Source organism: Podarcis vaucheri, assembly GCF_965113315.1.
Source record: "Podarcis vaucheri genome assembly, chromosome: 13".
In the NCBI taxonomy this organism is placed as follows: Eukaryota; Metazoa; Chordata; class Lepidosauria; order Squamata; family Lacertidae; genus Podarcis; species Podarcis vaucheri.
Genome location: NC_138751.1, coordinates 58,259,651 through 58,277,707, shown reverse-complemented (window position 1 = coordinate 58,277,707; position 18,057 = coordinate 58,259,651). Strand labels below are relative to the sequence as shown.

The following is an 18,057-nucleotide window of genomic DNA, read 5'->3' as shown; positions in this document are numbered from 1 at the left end:
CCATGTTCAAATACATAAAAGGATGTCACATAGAGGAGGGAGAAAGGCTGTTTTCTGCTGCTCCAGAGAAGCGGACACGGAGCAATGGATCCAAACTACAAGAAAGAAGATTCCACCTAAACATTAGGAAGAACTTCCTGACAGTAAGAGCTGTTCGACAGTGGAATTTGCTGCCCAGGAGTGTGGTGGAGTCTCCTTCTTTGGAGGTCTTTAAGCAGAGGCTTGACAACCATATGTCAGGAGTGCTCTGATGGTGTTTCCTGCTTGGCAGGGGGTTGGACTCGATGGCCCTTGTGGTCTCTTCCAACTCTATGATTCTATGATTCTTCTATCCCAACGGTTCATTAGAAGAACTGTGACTTTAAGAACACCTGCTTGAGCTTCTTGTTTTCCTCCTCCCTCCCAATCTCTTTTTCCTTGTGGGTTGTGTATTTTAAATTGCAGAGCTAAGGGCAAAACCGTCTACTAGTTTTTGTGAAATATACTCAGAGTCGTAAAGTGATTTCATGCTCTTTATTCAGCTCATAGTGGTGAGGAGGAATGAATGAATGTCCCCTCAAAGTATCTGCTTTATATACATTATTTACACTGCTGCACATGATTGGCTAATTCTGGAATTCTACTGTAAGCCAATCAGGTTGTGGATTCACTTATATCTGGAGCATCCTGCCAACCAATCATACTGCTGCATTGTTCTAGGAGCAATCAGACTGCTGCATTCTGAATCCTATTGTTCTAGGACCAGTCAGACTGCCGCATTTTGGATCCTATTGTTCTAGGACCAATCAGACTGCTGCAGTTTGGATCCTATTCAACTCAGTACATAACATTTTGTAAGCTGCTTCGTTGCAGGGGTGTGTGTGGCTGAATAGCGAGACAGAAATGTTTTAGAATGATAGATGAAGGGGGAAGGCACGCCCGGGCACAGCAGGGGAAACTTGGAAGGGGGGGGCTTTTACATACAAATCTGAAAAGCAGCTGCCTGGTCTCCCCAGTTCCTCCTCAGATGGGGGACTCACTGGCATTCAAGATACATCCGCTTGTCTGTCTGGGAGCAGAACATAGCAAATTTTCTTGGAACCTCATTCATCACAGCCAGTGACATGCCAGGGGGCTTCAGCTTAAATAGCCACCCAAGGTGCCTCTTGGACAGGCTGTGGCTGTGCCAGCAAAGAGGACAGAGGGGAACTTGGCCTCTCCTTCGCTGGTTTGGAGGCTGCAGGGCTACAGAGCAGGGAGGGGCTCAAAAGAGGATCACCAGATTGAGGAAGTGCTCTCATTGGGCAAGTAATATTTGCATGGGGTGCAGATGGAACCCTGGTTAACTCTGCTATCAGCACATGACTGGGGTGGCATGGTGGCTGTGGGTTAAACAGCCCTCCATGGTAAATAGCAGAGGCAGAAGACTTTCAACAGTGCACACCTTCAACAGCAATAGAGAATGATCAGAAAATGATAGCTGATGATGAATGCTGGGTCTGGTCAGGTATTGCAATCCTGAGCCATTTAAGGCTTTGAATGGGGTCCAGAAACTAAGTGGCAACCAGTGCAGTTGGGCCAGGATTGATGTCATATAGGTGGTTTGAGCCTATAACATGTCACAGTAATCTCACCTATGGGGATGTGGAGAGATGGGAAGTGACCCTAAGAGACCCCTCCAAAAGGGTTGAAAGTGGAGGGACAGGAAAAAATGAAAAAATGTCTGGGAAAATCTGGACATGTGGCAATCCATGTCAACAGTGTCAACAATTTTGGGCAAAACTAAAAAAAACTCAATAAACAACAACAACTTTTCTGTCCTGATTTTCACTGTTTGAAATATGGTAACTCTAGTGGCTGCCAGCTGCCCACAGGTGAGCAGCAGTTCACAGCAGTTCCCATGCGATTTGGGGTGGAGGGGTTAGGAGGGCAAGCATCAGCTTCTCTGTCTCTCGTCCCCTCTCTCTCTTATCTAAGCTTCCCCCAAGTACAGGCTGCCATGTACTTCACCAGTGAGGGGAATCTGGGGTGAGGGAATAGGGGGTTATCAGGCGTGAAGCTCTCCTTGCTCACTTCCCTCATATCTTCACTCTATGCCTCTTGTTTCCTCTCTCTCCCTTTGTCTTTGTCTTTGTCTTCTTCCCCACACACAGGAAGACATTAGACACCTAATCTAGCCATGCACACAACCCTCCCCCTTAAAAAGGGGGGGGGGAGCCTTTGTTTGGAAGGGAAAATTTGTAATTTTTCTGTGTTGGTTGAACTACAAGGCATCTATGGTTTTCCTCTGTCCTTTTATCCTTCCAAAAACCCTGTGAAGTAGGGCCCTTAAGTAACTTACCATGGCTGAGTAAGTCTGGACTGCAGCTCTTCCTGCATCAAAGGGGATTGGACTCATGGGTGTAGCGGGGGGGGCAGGGGGGAAAGTTGCCGCCCCCAATCAATACAAATCAATAAAAATGCATAGCCAATGGAGGGTGAAGTGAGCTTTTGTTTCTCCTGCTTCAGAGGACAGGACCCAAACCAGTAGATTCAAATTCTAAGAAAGGAAATTCTGATTAAACCTCACAAAGAACTTTCTGACAGCAAGAACCGTTTGGCAGTGGAATGGACGCCCTGGGAAGGTGGTGGACTCTCCTTCACTGGAAGTATTTAAACAGAAGTCAAGGATGCCGTAGCTTTGATTCCTGCATGGCAGAGAGCTGGACTAGATGACCCTCAGAGAGCCCCTCCAATGCTACAATTCCATGATTCTAGGAGTATCATGAGTAGAACAGAAAAGACCAAGAACTGTGTTCGAATGGCAAAGCTTTATTCAGGCGATTCCATGGTGATGGCAGCAGTAGCAAGAACGGTTACTCATACACATGAGCGTGCAGAAGAGGCGGCCCCAGCTGGTGGGGAGGTGGTAGATGACCAGGTCAGGGCCCTTGCTGGCTCTATCAGAGCACTCTCACCACCCCACCACCCCAGTCTGGAGGCAGCAGCGAAGGGGAGTGGGAGGCTTAGCTGGCAGGATGGAAGGCCCCCCTCTGATGCCACTGCATGTCCCGGATTCGCCGCACCGACTGGATCTGGGGCTGCTGAGCACCAAACTCAGCGCTGTCCTTATAGTCCCCCTTCTCAAAGAGGTATTGGTAGCCTCGGTAGCCAGGATACTGGTATCCCACCCATCTGCAAAAGGGAAGTGGAGTCAGCGCAGCACACAGTGGGAGTCCCCTCCCAGCTATTCATCCCAGGTGATGGGATCTGGCTAGTGGACAGGGCTTTCTGCTCTGTTTTGCTTGCAGTCTGTAACACATTTGTTATATTTAGAACTGAACATTAAGAAAAGTTTGGAAGCAGATTTACAGCATCTCATTTATTTCCAAAAGCAAAAAAGGCCTTTCTATATGCTTCCACCATCCAGGGGGGATGATCATGGATCTGCCACTGCCTGCCACTTTGGCTGAGCCACATCTACACCATGCATTTAAAGAGCTATGGTGCCACTTTAAGAAGCAATGACTTCCTGCAAAGAATTCTGGGAGCTGTAGTCTGTTAAGGGTGCTGAGCATTGCTAGAATACCCCTGTGCTTCTCACAGAGCCACAATTCCCATAATTCCCTGGGAAGAGGGACTGATTGTCAAACCATTCAGAGAACAGGGTGCCCTTAATAGACTTCAGCTCAGTGGCGTAGCGTGGGTTGTCAGCACCCGGGGCAAGGCAAGTAATTTGCGCCCCCTAACCCGTGGATTTGCGCCCCTAATCCTAACCCCCAGATGTTGCGCCCGGTGTGGCCGGCCCCCCCTGCACCCCCCACGCTACGCCACTGCTTCAGCTCCCAGAATTCTTTGCGGGAAGCCTCAACTTTTTAAAGCAGTACAGTGGTGCCCCGCAAGACGAATGCCTCGCAAGACGGAAAACCCGCTAGATGAAAGGGTTTTCCGTTTTTGAGCTGCTTCGCAAGACGATTTTCCCTATGGGCTTGCTTCGCAAGACGAAAACGTCTTGCAAGTGTTCCATTTTTTTTCCGCTCCCCCCCCTTTCTAATCCGCTAAGCCGCTAATAGCCTTTTAGCCGCTAATCCGCTAAGCCTTTAATAGCCGCTAAGCCTTTAGTAGCCGCTAAGCCTTTAATAGCCGCTAAACCGCTAATAGCGCTAATCCGCTAATCCTTCAATGGGCTTGCTTCGCAAGACGAAAAAACCGCTAGACGAAGAGACTTGCGGAACGGATTAATTTTGTCTTGCGAGGCACCACTGTATTATAGTGCTTCAAATGTTTTGCATGAATGTGGCCTGAGTGTAACACGTGAACCCAAGGAACTCAAGGAAGACATGAATTTGCACGATCCTATCAAGGAGAAATAGGGTCCCTGACCCCCATGCAAATGGCCCTAGATTCAACCCACCCCAGGCAGGGCTGGGAAAGACCCCACCTGAACCCCCAACCTGGTGCCTTCCAGGTGTTTTGAACAACAACTCCCACCCTGGCCAATGGTCAGAGCTAATGAGAGCTGTCATTCAAAAGACCTGGAGGGCACCAGGTTGGGGAATATTCTTGCAGACAGTCCTAAGCAGCACTCTGGCTCAGACTCTGGGCACTTCCTATAAGACATAGACTGGACCCTAACGAAGCCCAGCCTCTTCATCTGCCCCACACCTGCGCCTCCATCTCTAGCGCCTTTTTTGCACTGTCCTTATGGAGGGTCACAGAAGAGCATCTGTCTTGCAAGCAGAAGGTCCCAGGTTCAATCTCTGCTGGCATCTCCAGGGAGGACTGGGCAAGAGAGACGCTGCCAGTCAGTAGAGGCAATACTGAGCTAGATAGACCAATGGTCTGATACCTATGTTTCTAGGTGCATGCCAGTGGTGTCCTGCAAAAACCCCAGTGGCCTGCAGTTGAGTCCAGGAACACCTCAGAGGCTTTTGTGCCACTCCACCCAGGAATCTTTAGGAAATGAGCTCTCTCAGCCAACCAAGCTTGACCAAGCTGCCTGGCAGAGGACTTACGTGCCACTCTGGACGCGCACAGAGGACACCTTCTCCTGGTAGCCATGGGCATGGAAACTGGGCACGTCATCATCGATGATCTCTATCTTCTTTCCAGTGAAGCTGGGGTTCTCATAGAGGACGATCTTGTGCTCCTGGCTGTCCTAGGAGGAAGCCGCACCAGGCCAAGGTTAGAGGCAGGGGGAAGGGTGACAGAGCAAAGGAAGAAGGAGGCCATGGGGGAAAAGCCACGTGCAAACCCTGGCTCACTGGGCAGGAGCAGAAGCATGCCAGCTCCACTCCTCTGGGCTCAAACCCTTGGATTAGCTGTACATCGTAGGATCCTTGTAAGGATTAAGGGGTGGCTGGGAGAATTATGCAGACCACCTCAGCACGCTACAGCCCAGTTAAAACAATTTCACAGGCTACCAATCTGATTCCAGGCACACTTCAAAGTGCTGCTTGTAACTTACAAAGTCCTATATGATTGGGCCCAGGCTACCTGAAAAATCACATCTCCCCATGCAAACCTGCCCAGGTGTTAAGATCTTTGGGTGAGATCTTTGAGTGAGATCTTGGTCCCAACAGCATCAGAAACGCAGCTGGTGGTGACCCAAGAATGAGTCTTTTCTGCAGCTGCTCCCAGAATATGAGATTCCCTCCCAAGAGAGGCTAGACTGGCTCCCTCTTTGTCATCCTTCTGCTGGCAGGTTGAGACCTCCCTGTTTGGACAGGTCTTTGGAAACTAAGGTGCAGACAGTGCTGCTGTCGGGGCAAACTGCATTTTAATTGCTGGCGTTCTAATGTATTTTAACTATTGGTTTTTAACTAGCTTGTTGGGATTACTTTGTATTTCATAATGGTGTTTTTAAATGTTGGACGCCTCCTTGAATCCCAGCTTGGGAAAAAGGCAGGGTATAAATGCTGTAATATGCAGTTATTGACACACACCTGTGTGCATAAAAGGGTTAACCCTGAGCCCAAGCTATCAGAGGGGGTGTTGCTTAGCAGGCTCCCCTCCCCCCCCCCTCAGTCTCTTTCTCTTCCTGCTATATAGCTTTGACTCCGGGCTCTGCAAATGCTGCCATTGAGCTGAACCTCTCCAAAAGGGAGATTTTATAGATCCTTTAAAAAAAAATTTTATTTTAAAGTCTTTTAGAGCCTCTTCTTTGTATGACTGCCAGCAGATGGAGACTTTCTTGCTGCAACTTTTGGAAATTCTGTGAGTAAAACATTTACTTATTTGCAAAGCCAAGCATCTGTGATTTTATTCTGTATTTTTGTACAGAACATTTGTTTAAAAGTGGATAAGGGTAGATGTAATATCTAACCAAGTTGTAATGTACTTGGTAGCTATCGCCATTGTGCCTACCAGAGAGTAGGAATCTCTCTTCTAAACCTCTTTCTCCAAGAAATACATCCCGTAATTAAAAGGGGTCCTTGGAGGCAGGAATGAACAGAGAGATCCGGAGGGGGGTGGGGGGAAAGCTCTCCTTGGAGGCTTCCGGCAAGGGCTGCACACTCCTTGCTGATCGGAAAATTTCTGCGGCAGCAGGGACTTCTCTGCTGTAGCCACTTCAGCTCTTGGTTTTTGAAGGGACTTCAATGCCATGTACTTAATGCAATTTTATTGTTAATAAAAATATATTAAAATACCCACAGCTTTTTTTCAACCGGAACTCAGTCCCTCTCAGGTAGGCACCATTGCCATTATAAGAGAACAAGGGAGGTGTCCGTGGTGAGTTCTGGCTCTTTTTCTAGAAAAATAGCACTGAAAATACCATGCATGAATTTTAATGCATTGCATTTTTAATCATTGAAAGCCACCCAAACGGTAACACACCACGGGTGGGTCCTCCTCACAAGTATATGGTTGGTGGTGGTAGGGAGAAATCTCTCTCATAAAACTAGGCTATTGTGTGTTCCAGAATATTACATCTCCCCCTGCCCACAAAACCCCTCTTTCCTCCAAGTGGTTCCTGTGACAGCATGACTTGTGTCACTGATTCAGAGTTTTGCTTTGGAGATAAAGCCATGACCCACCTTCCAACTGGAATAACAAACCACAAAGGGCACATGAAGGTCATCATTTGCACCCTTCTTTCCTTCCTCTCTTTTGTTTTTGCTGCTGAAGCTGCCATCTGTTCCATGTCTGTCCAGCCCCATCATATTTCGAGCAGGGATGGGGAATTTGATGTTGCTGGGCACACATCCCTAGGAGAGCATTACAAGGGGGTGGACTGAGTGACCCCAAAGTGGGATCCCAGCTTAATGATTCCATCTGCCTACTCCAAAATCTTCTAAGATCAGCTGCAAACCTGTCCATTCTTGTATCCAGCGCAGGACATTCACTACAGGAGTGCTGCCCGCCACCAGCCAGAATGTCCCCCTCCCTTCCCCACCTCCTCACCACTTTGATGGGCCTCAAGGCAGAGATGCTGTCGCTCCTCCGGCTGTTGGTCCACGAGTCCCAGCGGGGATATTCTCCTTTCTCAAAGACAAATTGCTCCCCTTTGCAGTTCACCTGCTCATAGCCAACCCATCTGGAAAAGCACAGAGATACCCCCCACCCCCCAAAAAAATCTCCATCAGCTGGAGCAGAACTAACTTTTTCCTGGCAGTACAGTGGTATCTCGGGTTACAGATGCTTCAGGCTACAGACTCCGCTAACCCAGAAATAGTACCTCGGCTTAAGAACTTTGCTTCAGGATGAGAACAGAAATTGTGCAGCAGCAGCACAGTGGCAGTGGGAGGCCCCATTAGCTAAAATGGCACCTCAGGTTAAGAACAGTTTCAGGTTAAGAACGGATCTCCAGAACGAATTAAATTCTTAACCCGAGGTACCACTGTACAGATAAATTATCTGTCCTCACTTCAGATTTAGAAGAAAATCTCTGGTGTATGCCTCTGGTGTAGAGGAGGGGAACTACTCCAACATTTTAATTCAATTATTTATTTACTTCTGCTATTTGCAACCTATTCTTCACCTAACAGGAAATAAACAGCCTTAAACCCAGAATAACCCCAAACTTGCTCAAATGATCCATACATTCATAAACTCAAACCCAAAACCTCACCCTAACAAAAATTGCTGAAATAAAATTAAAATGAAAGTTGGAGCTGAAGGAATCTCATTCCTCCAAATACATCATTCCCTCTCCCACAAAGGGCTAAGAGTGTCATATTTGCTCATCATTGAAATGACAGTCATGTTGGAGCATGATTCACCTCAGAGGCTATCTGAGATAATTATCTGAAGAGGCGGGAGGTTCTCCTCATTTTGCCCTTTGAAGGACAAACAAGACACTTGCATGAAATTGTGCAGTGTCAAAAACGAAGCTCCTTCTAGCTGTGTGATCCAACCCCACCTTGGCACAGAAGCTTGCCCTTGCATCTTTCCTGACCCCTGTTCGCACAGGGGGAGACTTACGGGCCTGAATGCACCAGGATGGAGCCCACTTTCTCTAGCCCAACCTCCTTCAAATTGGGACAAGCCGCATTCAGCTCATGGCAGCGACCCTGGAAATTCTCCTGCTCGAAGACGACAATCTGGAACCCGAGAAAGAGAGACAGACAGACACCTGGTACCCTACTCAGGGGGCCTACCCAGAGCCTTTTGATGCTGGGTGGCTGGTGAAAGCTGCAGTCCAAACATCTGGAGGGGAAGCTGCCTCCAAATAGGCAGAGAAGGCAGGAACAGAGGAGGACAGGTTGGTGCAGTCATCATGGTGTGGCTAGCCGAACGTGCAGATGGAGAGAACAGCTGTGTCTGGGTATGAACATTGGAAGCTCCCTTATATGGCATTGGGGCGCTGGTCCAGCTAGCTCAGGACCAATGGCAGAGCGTATGCTACTGCTGCCCGGGGCAGGCGCACAAAGTGGCAGGGGTGGGGCACAGAGGGAGCAGCTGCTTGCAATTAGTCTGATTGGACTGATTTGAAGGGCACGTGCCTGGCAGCCCTGTGCGCCTTTGTGACTTTCTGATTGCAGCCTCGCAATGCAGTATGGTGGGTGCAATCACATGCTGAGGCCAGCGGAGGAGAGGAGCGGAGAGGCCTCCATCACCTCTCCTGCTGTCCACTGTTTCTGTCCCAGGTCACGCCCTGGGGGGAGGTAGTTGCAGTGGCTGTGCCTCCCCCCCCCCCGCCTCTTGGCCTGCCAAGGGGTGCCCCTTCACTGGCCACAAGGGGAAGGGGGTGCCACCCCTGACTGGGCGCATCTTCCCTGTGCTCCTGCCCCACCTGCCATGGGGGCACCCAGAACCCCCCAGCCCCCCCCCGGCTAGGCCACTGCTCAGTACTGTACTGTCTTCACTGACTGCCAGTGGCCCTCCAGGGTTTCAGGGAGGGTCTCTTCAAGCTCTACCTGAAGACTGAAGCTGGGATGTTCTGCATGCAAAGCAGATACTCTACCTCTGAGCTACAAATGTCATGATCCACCCAGTGGCAGAAAGCAGGCGGGGGCGGGGCTGGCGCACGTCCTGGGGGTGTGGTGCACCACCTGCGGGGGGCGTGGCACCCAGCACAGGCGGGGGGGGCAGCTGCGATGGCACCCCACCAGGATTGTGCTGCCGGCGGCGGCGTGCTCCCTCCACGCTCCTCTTCCTCTGCCAGTGGATCCACCAGGAATTTTGGCTGCATTCAGGTTTCATCAAGTCAGTGAACTTTCCTATAAACTTCCCTCTTTCAGATTTCCCTTTCAGTCCTGGAGCAGGGAGCAAGTGGAGCAGGTCAGGTGAAGGGGTTAGAATACTTACACTTCAAAGGAGGTGGAAATGTGCACCGAGGACATGATTTCCAGTGGCACCTTCAGAACAGCCTCCTGCTGAGAAGCAGATACTGGGATGGCAGCAGGAGGTGGTGGGTACCTACTTCATGGACCTCCCTGGGCTGTTCACAGGCGGAAACAGGACTTTGCAATGGGACTTTGCAACAGGACTTTACAAGCAATGCTGTAACATTGTTTTGACAGGCCTAACTGTGAGTGACTTCATCCTGCACCAATTTCCTCCCTAACCTACCTAGTTATCCACTTTTGGCCCAAGACCTCCATGGATTGTACCATCCACTGAGGTTCCAGCTAAAAGATGGGAATGCTAGTGCCTGGAGGAGGAGCAGGCCAAAGGGAAAGCAAGGGTAGATACATAACATCTACCAGGCTCACTGGGAGAGAGCAAGGGTGGCCTAGAGGTCAGAGTGTTGGGCCTGGGAGACCAGGGTTCAAATCCATAAAGCTCAGCCATAAAGCTCATGGGGCAGCCATTGTCTCCCAGGGCTGTTGTGGGGATTAAGTGACGAGAGAAAGAACCATGTAACTCACCTTGAGCTCCTTAGAGAAAAATGTGGGATATAAATGCAATAAATAATAGACCCAAGGCCTCCCCTCCTGCCTACCACAACAGCAGAGAGTAAAAAAAGATGACCAGTGAGAACTGAGACACAAACAGGTTTCCTGAAAATTGGCCCTTAGATGCCTCAGATCTCTTGGACTTTTTTGCTGCAAAAGGCCAAGTAACATGGCTTTGTTACTGAAACCAGTTCCAGCATTAACAAGCTCATTTCAGGGTTTGTCTTTGTGTGGACACTTCCTGTGACCCTGGCAGGAGGGCTGGGAGGTAGGAGAGGCATTCGGGAACTTTGCAAAGCTTGGGTCCCTGGCAACTTCTGTTGTATTATGGCCCAATATGGGGAGGGGGGCAAGGGTGGATTCCACCACCTTTCCATTGCCCTGCTCTGTCCACTTTCTGGTTCATTTTGTGTGTGTAAAAAGTTGGCAGGATGCTTTGAAGCATCTTTGAAGCTTGAACAGGCACATGCGATCCTGCTTCCCGTAGGGCTAAAGAGGAACCTCAGTGATGCAAAAGCTGCACAGAGTAGAAGTTTGAGATGTATTCATGAATCCTGCCCTGGTCCTCGCTTATAACCAACTTGCTGCCTTTTACAGACCAACCCCCTGTCCCACAGGTTACACATAGGAGCAATAAATGAGAATTGATGGGGGGGCAGGAGGAACCAACACCACCCCCTGTTGAGGGTGGTGAGCTAGTCCAGACCACACTCAAGCTCCCAGAAAATCCTTCCGTGGTTTCTCAGTGCTACTCTGCTCAGAGGCAGAGCATCTGCTTTGAATGCTGAAGGTCCCCAAGTTCAATCCTTGGCATTTCCAGGTAGGGCTGGGAATGTCCTTCTGCCTGAAACTCTGGAGAGTCCTCCCTACCAGCCCACACATACAGTTAAGAAGCCCACCTATGTCAAGGATGCCCAAGCTCCCTGCTGGAGCTCCTGTGCTTTCTGCCTTTTTCTGTGTGGTGCTGATGGGGAAGGTGGCCAGGCTTGCTTTTCTCTTTCTGCACAGAAGCCAGCAAGATGGAGATTACCTTTCTCCTAGTCAGGGTAGAAATGGTGGGCTAATGATTTTGCATTCTGCTTGCCTTCTGAGCAACTTAACACTTTCATGCACAAACGTCCACAAAAGCTTGTGCCATGATGCATTCATTAGTCTTTGAGGAGCTATAATACTCTTTGTTGATCTTACACCTCCTTTGTTTACAGGAAAGATCTCCCCTGTTATAAATGTTCTCATTTTATTGATAAAATGTAAGATTGGACCAAAATCTATTCTTGTCACTGCTTCCTGCTGCCCCGCAAGATTCTGGATCTGCAGTGGAATTTTCCACCCAGTTGAGTTCTTTCCAGGGAGAGCCTCTGCAGGGCTGCAAGCCCTCTGGGCTTCCTGGCCTGCCCCTTACTGACCTTGGAACTGGCTTGCTGCTGTTTTGATGCTTGGTGGTCTGAAGCCATCATGAAAAGTGGTTGAGCTGCTCCCTGGGGAGAGAACCTCACATCAGATTAGAAGGATAAGGGCAAAGTCACCACATTGGAGAAATTGCACAAACACAATGCTAGGTAGGGGCCATCCCAGAGGAAGTTCAGGTCACTCTGCTCCATGAGCACCAGAAACCCGGCAATGCCATTGGCTGGATCCATCTAGTGCAGCATCCTATCCTCACAGTGGCCAAACAGATGGGAATCCTGCAAGGAGAACATGAGCACTAGAGCTCTCTCCCCTCCTGCAATATCCAGCAACTGGTATTCAGAAGCATTGCTGTCTGCAATGCTGGGTTTACTAGTCCTGGGAGGTAGGTAGCTGGAGCGGCAGAGCTGGCAAGAGACAATCTCCTGACAAAGCAGGGACAGAGGATTGATCTGTCAGTTTCAATTTCTCTCAATTTTTCTTTTGCCCCAATCTGTTCTCCACACCAATCTGAACTTTTTATTTTAAAGAGTCCTCATGAAAATTAGTCATCCTTTTAGTGTGCCATTTCCCTAATTGTCACGTATGCAGCTGTGCCTAACATGTATGCTTTTTGCAAGCTATGCCCCCTGATACTCTCTCCTCTCACCCACCCCGATAGATAGATGCATTTTTGTAACATTTTCAAGGATTGGAGAATCGCACCGCAAAACTCAGAGAAGTGCCAATTTTGAAAGATAGTTGCATTTTGGTCCAGAAATCACTTGGGGAAGTGCGGTTTAGGCAGAAACTGTCTTGCTCTCCTGTCCCTACTTGGCTCTCTTCATTTGCAAAGCAGTCATAAAGCGCCACTGCAACCAGCTCCCTTTCCCATCATATGTATTTCTAGATAGGAAACCTAACAGAAAGGTCCCCATTTGCAGGTGGCCACACAAACACTTGCCAGGGTTAAAGAGACTGCTGTGTAAAAGGAAGCTAGAAAATATATACATTTGAAAGGGAGAGGGAATCAGCCAGTTTGCAAAAGAAAAAAGGGGGGTCTATAGGGGGTGGGGACCACACCCTCTGATTGCTGCCAAGGTGCTGGGAAATACCCAAACAGTCCAGACACAGACACATCTAGCCAGGAGGAATTACTCACCACTAAGCACTTAGCATAGGGATGCGGGTGGCGCTGTGGTCTAAACCACTGAGCCTCTTGGGCTTGCCAGTCAGTGGTTCAAATCCCCGCGGCGGGGTGAGCTCCCGTTGCTTGGTCCCAGCGGCTTAGTCATGCTGGCAACATGACCCGGGAAAACTGTCTGTGGACAAACGTCAGCTCCTTCGGCCTGTAAAGCGAGATGAGCGCCGCAACCCCAGAGTCGTCTGCGACTGGACTTAACTGTCCTTTACTTTACTTTTTTAAGCACTTAGCACGGCTTAATGCAGGCTGTGAACCACCTGTCTCAATTCCCTCTTGTCCAAAGGGCATTCCCCTCCCAATTGCTGCTGTCCCTCTTCCGCCTCTCTAAATACACTTCAGGTTACAGACGCTTCAGGTTACAGACTCTGCTAACCCAGAAATAGTACCTCAGGTTAAGAACTTTGCTTCAGGATGAGAAGAGAAATCATGCTCCAGTGGCCCCATTAGCTAAAGTGGTGCTTCAGGTTAAGAACAGTTTCATGTTAAGAACAGACCTCCATAACACATTAAGTTCTTAACCCGAAGTACCACTGTACAGATATTCCCTAGGCAATGGAGGCAGCTCTCCTGTTTGGATTTTCAAAGCATAGGTAAGGACAGGTTGGAACAAAGATATTGGATGCCTAACTTGAGGTGCCTCAGTGGAAGCTGAGACTGGCTGAGAACTAGAGAGCTGCTTTCTAATTTCTCCTTCTGGGATTTCCTTTACAGGATATTCACGCCTGGAATGGAAAGAAGAAGACCCCCCAAAAAATATATAACAAAAAAAAACCCAAACCCCCCAGCTTTAAAACTTTGTGGGGGGGGGGGATTTAAAAAAAGAATAAGATGCTTACCAGTTGCACCAGAGTTTGCTTATGCCACTGGAAGTGCTGCAGCCAAGCACCAGAATTTATAGGCAACCGGCACATTAATGCACCAGAAGTATTTATCGAGTTCACGAATGTGTGATCAAAATCGAGAAGGTTGGATTAAAGGGCAATGAAAACCCAGATCAGCTGACTCGTCACGACCCTTTGTCCTGCTAAAGACCAAGAGGCAGAATTATTTCATGAGCTTTTCATTTTGGAGCCACTCTCTTTGTCAGGCCTGTTGGCAAGAAAAGGGAATTTCTGTCAACCTCAGCAGGATCTTTGCCAAGCCCCCCCGGCATCCCTTTGGAACAATGTTGCTCCCAGCTCAGTCCAGCCTGGGGATTTTGAGGACGAGAGACTGTCCCTCTTTGATAAACCCAACACACCCATATAGCTCATTTAGGAGGCAAAATAATAGAAATAAAAATGCCAAGGTCAGCAGTTGCAAAGTTGGAGTTTTGTTTGTTTATTTTTTAAGGGAAGATGGGTTTTTCCAGCTATGCACACATTCTGCCCGCTGCTCAGGCCACAGTCCCTGCTGGTTTGGCAAGAAGCAACCACAGGGAGACCCATGAAGCAACTGGCTGCCCAAAGGCTCCAAAGGGAAAGGGGCGAACAATATGCAAGCAGAAGAGCAACACTCTCCCCTCCTGGGCAGAGCAGAGTCATTGTGGCCAGGAGCCACTGGGAGCCCTCTCCTGCGCTATGAATTTCTCCAAGCCTCCGTTAAAGCCATCCAAGTTAGTAGCCATCCCTGCCTCCTGAGGGAGGGAGTTCCATAGTTTATGCACTGCGTGAAGAAGTCATTTCTTTTATCTGTCCTGCATCTTCAAACATTCAGCTTCATCCGATGTCTATGAGTTCTGGTTGACAGGAGACACACAGAGAGAAGAAAAAAAGTTTTTTTCTATCTGTGTCCTCCATGCCAGGCATAATTTTAAAAGTATATTTCATGCCATATCTTTCTCACCCTTTCTCTGAACTAAAACGTTGCAAATACAGCAGTCTTTCTTTACAGGAGAGCAGAGGCACCGAGTTCTGCATGACACTGGGGGGTTTGACATGTGTGTGTAACATCACATGTGCAACACACACTTGCAATGTCTCATAAGTTGGGAGGAGGTTGTCAGGCCTGCCCACTACAGGTAGGCCCAGCAGGGCCCTCTGCCACCACAGAGAGCCCACCAGGGCACACCACTGCTGATGGGAGGCCCAGCAGGGCACAGCCAATCAAGATTGGGAGGCCTCAGCCCCATTCCTGCATACTTTTCTGGGGGGGGGGGTGATCTGTTCTCAGCCCCATAAAGTTGGGGCTCCCAGTGGGATCCCAACCCATATCATTTATTAAAGGTAAAGGTACATCTGCCCGTACAGGCCAGTCGTGTCTGACTCTAGGGTTGTGCGCCCATCTCACTTAAGAGGCCGGGGGCCAGCGCTGTTCGCAGACACTTCCGGGTCACGTGGCCAGCGTGACGAAGCTGCATCTGGTGAGCCAGCACAGCACATGGAAATGCTGTTTACCTTCCCGTTAGTAAGCGTTCCCTATTTATCTCCTTGCACCCGGGGGTGCTTTCGAACTGCTAGGTTGGCAGGCGCTGGGACCGAGCAGCCGGAGCGCACCCCGCCGCGGGGATTCGAACCGCTGACCTGACGATCGGCAAGTCCTAGGCGCTGAGGTTTTATCCACAGTGCCACCCGCATCCCATATCATTTATTATTCCTTGGCAATTGACAAGTACCCCTTTTTGGGGATTGTAAATTATGCTAAAAAGAAAACAGCTCAAATATAGCCACCCACCAATGCAACACTCTGACAAGCTAAACCTGATTGGACCTCTGCAGCTTAAGCTCTTAAGCACTAAGTGGAGGCAGTTGGTGTCCAATAGAGCTTCTCCAGGGAAAGTCCAAGGCCTTTTGCCATCAGACCTCAGGCCATCCTGACTGGTGATAATAGGAGTCCATCAGCGTCTGGAGACACCAGGTTGGCTGATCACAAGAAGTGGTCTCCTGGTGCCTCTTGCCCATTATGTCTTTTGCTTGCAGGTGGGCACATGATGCCCCATAACTGAGATGGGGCAAAACTAGGCTCAGATAGTGTGGGATCTGCCCAGTTTCAAGAAACCATCAATACTCATGGCCTAGGGGTTTCCCTATTCTTGATAACACCAAACCATGATAATATTTGGGAGTCATCACTGTGGCATGGATAGCTAGATCCATAGATACATTTACACATTTCTTGTGCTTGATCCTTGAAGCAGAAGAGTCTCTCTCTCTCTCTCTCTCTCTCTCTCTCTCTTTCTCTGCACCCTGCAAAAACTACTGCAAATGGAAATAAGGCAACATTGCGGGGTTATTCTGTACTAATTGGTGTTTCTCAACAGATCCACAAAGAGCTTGGGTCCATTCTGCAAAAAGTGTAAGAGGGCCCAGGGCTGATATGCCACATTTTGAAGGAAGCACATTGCCATCTAATAAGGGTGTGCACCAAGACAAATTGGAGTGATCCATGTCTCCTTTCTCCCACATTCACATACACACAAATCTGTTTCAATAGGTCCAGTGGGCTTTGCAAGAAGTGGGACTGTCTAAAATGCTGCTTGCAGAGCATTGGAGAGTTTGGGATTATTTGGTGGTTTTTTTTTTTTTTTTTTTTTTTGTTTTAAAGCACAGCTTTAAAATCCACTTTGTTTTAACATTTTTGTTTGTTTTTAAGTTAAAAGCTTCATTTAAATTTTTTGTTTTTTAACTGCATTGCTGTACTTTAACAAATAACCTTAGTGCCATGGGCAGCACCCTCAATAGTCTCATGTTGCAAAGCCTATTGTTGCATACCTCTCCAATCTCTGAGGGGGGTGAGATTCCAGGTGCTTACCCAGGGTTCATGTTAACTTTTGGAAATGACACACAGCAGAAACTATGGTTTCTTTAGGATATATGGTTTCTTTATACATATATATAACCTGAGTCTAGGATGGAGGGGTTCACAGTATTAACATCCCAAAGGTGTATTTTTGTTTATCCCAAAGCCACAGCCTTGGTTTCAAGCATAAATCTACCATGGGTGATGGTTGAGAGAGCTCTGCCTTTCCAGCCTGCAGCTTTTTCCTCTAGCACACACTGCTCTCAAACTCAGGCTTTGTCCTCCTGTCTAAGAACTAGAGGAACCTCTCTCCATTGTCATCTGGCACAGAGCCCCTTTCCTTTGCTCTCTTAATGGCCCAGCGTCAGGAAGCTAGTCTGTCTTGATAAGCTTATAACACTTGCTAGGAGGGTGTGGCACCCACAAACTCAGAGCACTAAAATAGCTCTTTGGACACAAAAGGGAACTGGGAAAGTCACCTGGAAGCAACAAGTTTTTTAAAAAATGCACCAGCATTTGGCCCCCTTTAAAACACCTTCTCTCCCGTGTTTAGGGAGGAAAGTGAGTCCCTTTTACTTTCTCCCACAAAAGCTTCTGCGCCTATTTGTCAGCAATGTGGCAGATTTAATCAATTTGAGGAGCTGGGGCGAGGGTCTCCTGTTCCTATAGATTTCAATCACTTTGGCAGGCCAAGGCAAACCAAGGGCCTGCGCCGTGAAGCCGAGACTCCCGGCGATGGTGACGGGAGGAAAAGGTTTGCCTCAGCGGCGTTTGATGGGCAGCGATTGGCTCCTTCCGCCTTGCCACCTTCGGAAGTCCACTTTAGACGCCGTGCCATTGGATGCACAGACACTAAGAGTCCTAAAGCCACGCTTACTCGCAAGTAAGCTGCAATCGTTTCAAGACCGCTTGTTCAGCGCCCGAAGCCCACTGAAATGAAATGCGCTATGGATTGTGCCCCTGGGAAGCTAAGCGCAGCGCCTGGGCCCCCTTGCCTCTTTTTCCAGCTCCCTCCCCGCATGCCCCTTCTCCAGCCCGCCACAAGGTCTGAGGGACAGGGGACCGGCCTGCAGCTAAAAAAATTTGCCAGCTCCTGCCTGTGACCAAAAGGAGAAGATGCAACAGCAGTTTTTAAGATTTCTCATTACAGCAAATGTGGATCACGGAGCTTCATTTTATGCAAAGCAGATGGGAACCCTCAACACAGAATGGCATGTCACGGTTTGTAAACACATGTACAGTGGAACCTTGGGTAATCCACGTAATCCGTGACGGAGGCATGTCTGCAACCCGCATCCTGAAGGGCAGGGTTCCGGTACTTCTGGGTACTTCCATAACCCGAAAACACGTAACCTGAAGCGTCAGTAACATGAGGTATGACTGTAGATGATGTTGAGGCCTGTAGACATCCTGGGCATCCAAAGAGCCCCTGCTCTGTAAGACCATTTAGCC

The 18,057-nt window shown here is 48.9% G+C and overlaps 1 protein-coding gene and 1 long non-coding RNA gene across 3 annotated transcripts in view; one reads left to right on the top strand and one right to left on the bottom strand.

The window, feature by feature from the left end:
- The window catches only part of LOC309517099, a 393,909-nt gene that overhangs the window by 34,519 nt on the left and 341,333 nt on the right, over positions 1-18,057 (top strand). The window contains exons 4-5 of the long non-coding RNA XR_014213150.1: positions 6,104-6,174; positions 6,615-6,681. This is a non-coding gene — a long non-coding RNA (uncharacterized lncRNA). The remainder of the gene's footprint in view (positions 1-6,103; positions 6,175-6,614; positions 6,682-18,057) is intronic.
- Positions 2,771-16,309, bottom strand: LOC309517089 (beta-crystallin B2). 2 transcript variants are annotated; one of them, XM_082196149.1, is made up of 6 exons: positions 16,187-16,309; positions 11,705-11,776; positions 8,383-8,501; positions 7,363-7,495; positions 4,974-5,116; positions 2,771-3,153 (listed from the first exon to the last, which is right to left on the bottom strand). In XM_082196149.1, the coding sequence occupies exons 1-6, from the start codon at positions 16,211-16,213 to the stop codon at positions 2,985-2,987; spliced, it is 663 nt and encodes a 220-aa protein (XP_082052275.1). In that variant the 5' UTR covers positions 16,214-16,309; the 3' UTR covers positions 2,771-2,984. The 2 variants fall into 2 exon arrangements, with proteins under 2 accessions (XP_082052275.1, XP_082052274.1); XM_082196148.1 differs by lacking the exon at positions 16,187-16,309 and adding an exon at positions 13,725-14,092.